General features: G+C 41.6%; 1 protein-coding gene across 1 annotated transcript in view; it reads right to left on the minus strand.

Moving 5' to 3' along the window:
* LOC135102558 (discoidin domain-containing receptor 2-like) overlaps nt 1-8,917 on the minus strand; it is a 100,483-nt gene extending 91,566 nt beyond the window's left edge. The window contains exon 1 of the mRNA XM_064007839.1: nt 8,788-8,917. Coding sequence (XP_063863909.1) covers nt 8,788-8,870 — 83 coding nt within the window. The 5' untranslated portion in view covers nt 8,871-8,917. The remainder of the gene's footprint in view (nt 1-8,787) is intronic.
* Nucleotides 8,918-9,498: the final 581 nt, after the last annotated feature.

The raw sequence follows: 9,498 nt of genomic DNA on the forward strand, positions 1-9,498 counted from the left end.
TCTCGGCCCACCCAGCATCTCTCCCTCCCTCACCTCCCTCTCTTGTACTCTCTCTTTCTCTTCCCTCTCTCCCTTCTGCGACTGTCTTTTTATGTATCTTTTTCACCTCTACTATCTATCCCATATATCATGTTTTTTTTTATGACCCTTTTTTTTTATCTATGTCTGTCTTTTCTTTCCCTCTCTCTTTCTTCTCTCGTTTTTTTATTCCTATTGGTTTCTCTTTTTTACCTTAATTATCTATACAATTTTAATTTTTTTTCTTTCCCATCTTTCTACGTTTCACTCTTCTCCTTCTTTTCTTCCCTTTCTTAATTTATTCCATTTTCTTTTATCTCTCTCCTTTTGTCATGTATTGTGCTTTTCTCTATATCTATTCTGTCTTTCCCTCTGTCCTCTCCCTCTCCTTCTGCTTAGCATTTTTTTCCTACTAATCATACTTAACTTCTCCCTTTCTCTTCTCCCTCCCACTCCACGTAACATGTCCTAATCCATCATGTCTCTCTCCCCTTGCCTCCCTTCTCCCATTCTCCCTCTCCTTGTCTCAACATAACCCAGCATTTACTCCCCTCCTTCTTCCTCACCTCACTATCTTCCTCTCACTCTCCTTCCCTTCCCTTTCCCAAAAAAACTAACCATTCCTCTCTCTGCTATTCTAAACTCATCCTATTCTCTTCTCTTTCCTCGTTACCTGATCCGAATTTTTCTCATTCTTCTTTCTCTCCGTCCCTTACTGAATATCTTCCTCTTCCTCTTCTCCTTGGATCTCCGCCCTGATCTCCTCCACGCATCTTCCTCCCTCGCACCTCACATCCTCCATTTTTCCCTTCCAATACCATTCCCTTCCTTCATTTAACCATTACCTCCACCTGCTTCCCGTTCTCCTTCACTAGCCTAACTTTTCCTCCCACTAACCATTATCTACATTTTTCCTCTCCTCCACCACCCACATAGCAACCCATTTCCACTTAAAAATCAAAAGAAAGTCAAGTAAATTAGTCAGTAAGTCAAATTATAAGAAAAGACTCTGGAAACTTACCCTCTAACCTTTTACGAGTTAAAAACCGCACCTAACTTAGGTATAATTTCAAGGAGTATCTGACTGAAGGGATAAGTTGAAGCTATCTAAATTAATCGGTAAACCACATTATATGAAAACGATGCTAATAACAAAATCTTTAATTCTTATTTAAACTCCAATTAGAAAAAAAACAAAAAAACAAAAAGAGCACGTAACTTATCTACAATTTTCAAGAGTATCTGAATGAAGGGATAAGACGAAACCACTTACATCAGAGAGAAAATAACCTTGTAAGAAAACAACTCTGGAAAAGTAAATCCTTAATCCTTTAATTCACTCGATTTAAAAACCGAACAATACTTAACTTATACATAATTTCAAGGATTATCTGATTAAAAACGATAATTCAAGACTATCTAAGAATCAGTAAACCACTTAAGGAGCTAAATCTTTAATCTTCCCTTCCTTCGAATAAAAGCAACCTATCTTTAATCTCCAGATGTATTTGATGGAAAGAAGAAAGCCAAACCCAAACACCACAGATACTTCTACTACAGACGATCAGAAACTGGAATCTTGGAGCATTGAAGTACAATATCTTGGCCTCAGGTTCTGTAGGGTGGTTGATAAATGGTGTCTTAGCTAAGCAGGGAGCGAACATTAATCCAGAGGTAATGACGAGGAAATGACTGCTAGCAAGGGATGGTGCGCCTCTGTTGCGAGTAGTTAATGCACCTCTCCACCCTCAGGAATCGGAAATTGATGCACTTTGGGTGAAATATGAGTCTCTCTGTATAAAAAAAAGTAAAAAATAAGCGGTCACTGGCTTTTATCCCTTCCTTCCATGTTTTCTTCCCTCTGCTTCAGTCTTCTGCGGCAAAGGGAACAGGAAGAGAGGAAGAGAAAAACATGTGCATCATTGCTTTCATCATTTTTTTTTTTCGTTCACTTTATTTCCCTTTTTCCTGTCTCGTCTGTCACTCAAACTTTACATGTAATTCGTGTTTTTTCCTTCCACCACCGGTTTTTCTCTTCCTTCACTGGTTTAATACAAGCGTCATTACATCCGTACTCTACGTGTCTTAATAAACAACAGACAGATAAAAAAAAAGTGAAAAAACAAAACAAAACAAAAAACATGAATGATACGAGTCTTCCCGGAACAAAACTATTTGCCTCTGCCCAATATTAAATCCACGCGAGAATTAATACACGCGGGAGAACTTCATAAGCCACTGGGGAGGGAAGGGAACGGGGGAATAGAGGGAAGGGAAGGGAGAGGGAAGGGGAAGGTGAAGTGGGGGGGATGTATAGACTTTAGTACAGAGCTGGATACTGAAATGTGGCGGCGCAGAGTTCAGGAGTGTTCTCTCTCTCTCTCTCTCTCTCTCTCTCTCTCTCTCTCTCTCTCTCTCCATCTCTCTCTCTCTCTCTCTCTCTCTCTCTCTCTCTCTCTCTCTCTCTCTCTCTCTCTCTCGTGACGCCACGCGATATTGAAGTTCTGGTAAACAAACTGAGGCAGAGAGAGAGAAAGAGAGAGAGAGAGAGAGAGAAGAGAGAGAGAGAGAGAGAGAGAGAGAGAGAGAGAGAGAGAGAGAGAGAGAGAGAGAGAGAGAGCGGGACAGCAAAATGAGAAGTGATCAGTATGTGTGACGAGTAGTGCTCTCTCTCTCTCTCTCTCTCTCTCTCTCTCTCTCTCTCTCTCTCTCTCTCTCTCTCTCTCTCTCTCTCTCTCTCTCTCTCTCTCTCTCTCTCTCTAACAAGCGGAAAAGAGATTTTTCGTCCCAAATATATACACAAAAAAAAGTGTGTGTGTCTGTGTGTGTGTGTGTGTGTGTGTGTGTGTGTGTGTGTGTGTGTGTGTGTGTGTGTGTGTGTGTGTGTGTGTGTGTGTGTGTGTGTGTGTCCTTATCGGTACGTCTCAACATTGTACGTATTTCGATACTATATCCAAAGAACGTACTGTAGTAGGTATACCTCCCAAACTTACTCAGGGCATGACAAGAGTCGTAAACCTCTGTAATGTCCACGGCGGGTGATGGATAGCCCCTATGTAGCTACAGGAGAAGGGGGAGTTTTATTGATACCCAGGAGGCAACGGGAATGCGTCTCTAAGGCAGGGCGCGCTGGTGAATACTAAGGAGATTGTATTGAATGGAGAAGCAGCATTATCAAAATCATATATGGTGACTCGGAATGGACACAAAGAGGAAAGATGTGCCGGGAGGGAAGGAAGGGATAGAAGCAGGGATGGGTGAGGGACAGAAGAAGCGACTGTCTATTAGTGAGGAGGGAAAATACGGAGGTGGAAGAATGACAGAAATGTAGCGTATCGGTTTTTTTTTCTTAGGAAGGCAAAATCGGGAAGAAACAGCACCTGGTGACGAAACTTACGGCTGTGTTCTAAGGCGAGATATCGAGGCTCGGAGTACAACACCTCTCTCTATGCTATTCCGGGAACCTTGCAGTGATCGCGGCGTGATGACTCTACATACACATTAACATAACATACTGGATAAAAAATGCTGTGGCTTGAGGCGTGTTAGGGATATAAAGTTAATCCCACGACACAATTCTCGAACTACATTGATAAGTATTTCATTTGGTACCGCTACATAATTTGGTTGCGCTGAGATTTTACAACACGAAAGCTGCATTCCAGGATGGATGGCTGCACTGAGGTCTTAGATACGGACTTCAATTCCACTCGACTTGTAATATAAAAGACATTTAAGTAAAATAACAAATCCTTATGACACTTATGCTGCACACATATAAGCATTGCCACTACATAAAAAAAAAAAAGAATAAATAAAAAAAAACATATATAGAGGAGATTAAAATAAACCTTCACAGTGATACTAAAAATTTTCCTCGTAAAGTGTAAAAACAGGAAAGGAGAAAAAAAAATTAAGAAATCCTATTAAATAAAACGATATTTTTTTCACTGTCGAGGATCAAAAAATAAGACACCTCAATTCCCGGAAATAAAAGTCGGTAAGGGAGGTAACTGGCGGCGTTTTTCCTTGACTCTACAGCTGAAAAAAGGGTGTGTTGGGTTCTAGTATATATTTCTCTATCCTTTTTTTAACTCCGTTTTTTATTCCTTCCTCCAATGTGACAAAAAACGCAAAATATGCAGGTCTGTGGGTCAGTATTTCGAGGCGAGGTGAGGCGGGGGGAGGTAAAGTTGGGGGTTTACAGGTGTGGTGGCGGGCAGGTGGAGGCGCTTCCTGCAGACGGGGAGGTGTTGCGTAGGGCGACCAGGGAGACGAGCAGGACAGGAAGGAACTCAAAAGGGAAATATAATGTCGTAATAAAAGTTTGGTAAACGTGTCTATTTTTCGATTTTTTTTTATTGTTGTTTTCATTTTCTAATGTTTTTGTTTTACGTTACCAGTTTTCTTTGTTTTACAGTTCAAAAGGAAAAGGAAAGATATATAACCTTATCATTTTAGAATTCACTTTTCATTTAATTTTTTTTCCCCTTTTTTCTCTTAGTAATGCCATCCTTACATTTTCGTATATTCAGTCTCGGTATCGTTTGGTTATCACTCTTTACATAAGACAACTATTCTTTACCCTATATTTGTTTATTTATTTTTCCTTTTTTGCACTTTTGTCTTCACTTTTTTTTTTAACTTCATGCCTTTTTTCCTCTCTCTTTTTCAACCGATACATGCACACGAATTTTTCTAGTGGTGTTGCATTTTTTTTCTCTCTTTTTTTCAGAAGGGGAAGGGATGAAGAAGCAAGCACAGTTTATATTTTTTTCTCTCATTTTCTGTATCAAGATTACTTTCCACTCATTCACTAAACTTAATTTCATGTTTTTTTTTTTTTTTTGTCTATTTTATTCCAGCACCTGATCCTCTCTCTCTCTCTCTCTCTCTCTCTCTCTCTCTCTCTCTCTCTCTCTCTCTCTCTCTCTCTCTCTCTCTCTCTCTCTCTCTCTCATTGATCTGCCTTCCTTCTAGCGATACGCAGTTTGTTATCCCCTGACGGTCTGATTAGAGGCTTAAAAAGGGAGAAGGTGTTTGAGTCCGCGTGTTGCGTCCCGCCCGCCCAATGAATGCCTCGTGTTGTGCGGTAAAGGTAAGTATGTCGTATTACCTGTTCACGGCACGCCTAATGAAGCAGGCAGCAAGTGATGGAGTGATAAAGGGAGGAGGAGAGGAGGCAGAGGTTTAACGAAGGTGCTTTAAAGAGAGATGGTTAAAGGTAAAGATGACTGGATGGAGGGAAAGGGGAAGGAGTTACGTCTTCATGGAGTAAATGAAAATGTAAGGTTGTTTATGGTGAGGAAAGTGTTGTTATGGTTATGTGCAGGAAGCAAGAATGGGAAGGCACTGGGTGGAGTAAGAGTGGGGATTAAGGTCAGTGAGTAAAGAAAGGAGGAAGGGGATGATACTAGGAAATTAAAGTAAGTGTGCAAAGGAAGAAGGAAGGAAGGAAGGAAAAGTGCAAGTGGGGAAAAAAGTAGTAGAAAAAAAATGTGGAAATGAGACAGAAAAATGATAAATTGTAAATAAATAAAAAAAAAGTAAATGTCAATAAAAAATGTGAAAGCAAAAAAAAAGAAAAGAAAAACAGGTGGCTGATGTGGAAATAAAAACTGATATGATAAGAGAGAGAGAAAAAAAAATAAAAAAAAATTTTCACTAACAACAACGTGAAGGAACAGAAAAGAGGAAAACACGAGACCTCTGTGGTAGTTTAAGCGGTAGTGGTGTGGCGGTGGTCGTGGTGGAGGAGACAAAAGTGATGTATACTCCCCTTGTTAGTCCAGAGGAGACAGAAAGTGGCTGAGTTTTAGAATATTGTGAGGCATGACGGCACCAGCGAGGAAAGACGCGGCGAGGGAGAAGTCTGTATTCAGAAACACTTCGTTGCCTCACCACGAGTATTTTCGAAGGCAACAGAGATGATTACCCAGAATTCCAAGAGCGTTTCTCCCGTTAATAAGGTGGATATCTTAATAATCTGTCACTAGAACCGTAAAAACACCCTTTAAAAACCCGTGTAACATTAACTATAGCTTACTGAATGTGGGAGAGAAGCGGCGCTGAAGTGTTCCAGAATATGATGGTCCTTGGCATGGCAGAGGAGTACGTGGTCACGCGGGCGGCAAGATTCAAGAGGAAAGGGTGAGGAAAAGGCCGCCCGCGCGCTGTACCGGGAATGATTGAAGAGGAGCAAGCGAGGAAAGGCGGCCCGGACCAGAAGGGGAAAAAATTGCGGGGGGAAAATTTACGGAGAATACCAAATAATGAGGGGGAAGAATATCAAGTAATGAGGAGAAAATCACGTAATGGTTAATATATCCCTTTATATGCAAAAAATAATATGCAGGAGGGAAAATATTACGTAATGAGATAGTGTAGTCGTTGATAATGGCGAAAATGTTAGTCCTGGAGGGGAAAAAAAATCATCAGGGTGGAGGGGAAAAGTGTGAGGTAATGTGAGTTTCCTTCGGTGACTGGCGGGTGGGGGGTGGGGGGAGAATATCTCAGTGCAGCGTGAGGGAAGTTGAGAACGGCATTAAGACTCATTTACGGTGTTTGATTCCAGGGATTTTGGCTTTAGTTCTTTCCCAGGGGTGATGTCTGGGGGGGTCTGCTTCTTCCTGGCATGAAAATACGAAATAACGAGGAATTTAAAGGTTCATTCCGTGTGCTTTGCTCTTTAGCGTAATTAACTGCGATTCATAATGTTGTTAGTCTTTTTATTCTTTATTTTTTTTTGGTTAATATTTTTTTTTGCAGCATAATTATGTATTTGCTTTTGCTATGATAAATGTTCGTTTGTACATACGAGTAATTACTTATTTCGTACGTATTTTGTTTATTATCCTCTCTCTCTCTCTCTCTCTCTCTCTCTCTCTCTCTCTCTCTCTCTCTCTCTCTCTCTCTCTCTCTCTCTCTCTCTCTCTCTCTCTCTCTCTCTGTGTCAGTCAGTCCCCATGTTCCTCCTCCGTCAGTTCCTCGTGTTTTTTTTTTTTTTTTCGTCTGTCGCCAAGTTTTCCTAGCCCCTTCTTTTCCTGGAACAGCGAAGCTCAAATCGAAACCTTGTTTTTTTCTCCCACCTCCTCCTCCCTCTCCCCTTAGCTTCCCTCTCCCTGCCTACCTCTTTCCACCGCCCTTTCTCTTAAGACTCTTTCCTGCCCCTTTCCTCTTCTTTCCCCTAATTTCCCTCTATCTTCCTGTCTCTTTCCTCTCTAACCCTTGCCAATATCATTCTCACTTCTCTATACACTTTTCTTCTTTCCCTTTTATCACCCTTACTTCTTATCTCCCTTCCCATCTCCTTTTCTTTTGTTTTACCTCTCACTGCCTCCCTTATCTAACCCTTCCTTCTTCTCCAATTCTTTCCTTCTTCTTAGCTTCTTTACCTCTCCTTTCTCTTACCACCCTTACTTCCTGACACCACGGTCCCTCTCCCCCTCTTACCAGGTTCCTCTCTTCCTCTCTCCCTCTTCTCCCTTCCGTAGGTGATTAATGCCCTCACACCATAATGACCCTCCCATCGATCCCGCTCAAACGAAGGCGTAGCTGAATATACCATTAGTGTTTTAATCTGTCTTCCGGAGGCACCTCGTGTGATAGGATACCGGGTGCTGCTACTCCTGCTGGTGGTGGTGGTGGTGGTGGTGGTGGTGGTGGAAGGTAAAGAGAGTTGGTTAGACTTGTATGTAGGAAAAGAGGATGTATAATTTTTTTTTTTCCGGGAGGTAATAATGATGGAAAAAAGATTACTGTTATTACTGCTACTGCTATGAATGTTAGTATTAATGTTGTTGTTGCTGCTATTAACAACAACAACAACAACAACAACAACAATATTAACTACTACTACTATTACTACTACAACGATCTGTGTCGCTACTACAACAACTACTAGTACTACCACCATTTCTACCACCAGCATCCCTACCACTGCAACTACTACTACTACTACTACTATTACTACTACCACCACCACCACCACCACCAGCACCACCACCACCACCACTACTACCTAAAAAGATACATTTCATTCTATCACAAGGAAATTACAACAATTAAAACACTCCCTGATCGACTTCCTCCCCTATCCTTCCTCCCTCCTCTCCCTTCTCCCTCACCCTCCCTCCTTCCACCCTGATGTCCTCACTGTGCTAAGTTGCAATTAAAGAGAAGATTAATGAGTTAGAGGAAGATAACTTTAAAACGCTCAGTGATATGCAAAAAAAAAAAAAAGGAAGGGAGTTAGGAATTAATGAGAGTTAAGAAGCGGGTTAAAGGATCAAGAGGGGATGGTCTTAGACATTAAGGTATCGCCTCTTTATCTATGGGACGATAAGAAACCTGTATAGGAACGCCATCTATTGAGTGTTTGGTGATGGACGTTCATCTTCATTCCCGTAGACAGAGAACGTAAAGGAACACAAAGGATGGACAAGCTATAGTAGATCTCTTAGTCCGGGCGAGTTTGTTTGTGATGAGCGGAGGTCAGACAGAAACACAGAGAGAGAGAGAGAGAGAGAGAGAGAGAGAGAGAGAGAGAGAGAGAGAGAGAGAGAGAGAGAGAGAGAGAGAGAGAGAGAGAGAGAGAGAGAGAGAGAGAGAGAGAGAGAGAGAGAGAGAGAGAGAGAGAGAGAGAGAGAGAGAGAGAGAGAGAGAGAGAGAGAGAGAGAGAGAGAGAGAGAGACGAGAAGACACCAACAAACATAGAAATACATATAAAATTCCTTACACACACACACACACACACACACACACACACACCTGGCAGAGGGAGGCCCCGTCCTGGAGATGTCGTAGGAGGAGGAAGCAGAGATCTGTGTGTCGTTGATCCTGCCTGACTGCATACCGAGGGGCTCCTTGCAGAACTCTGTGGGAGGAGAGAGGAGGCGGTGAGTACAGCGTGGGAATGAGTGGAAAAAAAAAAAAAAGAAGGGGGTAATTAAGGAAAAGGAAAGGTTGTCAGTGGGAGGAGAGAAAATACGTAGAGGGAGAAATGGGGGGAGAAAAGAAAGGTAAGAAGAAGAGATAAGTACGAAAAGGGAGAGAGATGAAGAACAAGGAGGAAACAATATAAGGAGTGGGAGGAAAGGACAGTAGAAAATGGGAGTGATACGAAGAGACGAGGGAAGGAAAGGAGGAAAAATAGGAATAGGGAAGAGAAAGTAAGAGTTGTGAGGTTCAGAGGAAAGAAAAAAAGAACAAATGGAGGGAAGGAGGGAGAAGACAAGAAAAGAAATAAAAATAAGTGTAAAAGAGGGATATGGCAAATGTGTGAATGATAACAATGTGATATAATACCGTCAGAGATGATGAAAATTATGATACTGATAACAACAACTATACTACTACTACTACTACTACTACTACTACTACTACTACTACTACTATCACCACCACCACACCATCACTACTAACACTACAGCAAAAGAAAAAAGAACATCTGAAAGTGGCCACGAGTTTCAAGGGTCACTT

The sequence above is a fragment of the Scylla paramamosain genome, chromosome 8 (genome assembly GCF_035594125.1).
Source record: "Scylla paramamosain isolate STU-SP2022 chromosome 8, ASM3559412v1, whole genome shotgun sequence".
Taxonomy (NCBI): Eukaryota; Metazoa; Arthropoda; class Malacostraca; order Decapoda; family Portunidae; genus Scylla; species Scylla paramamosain.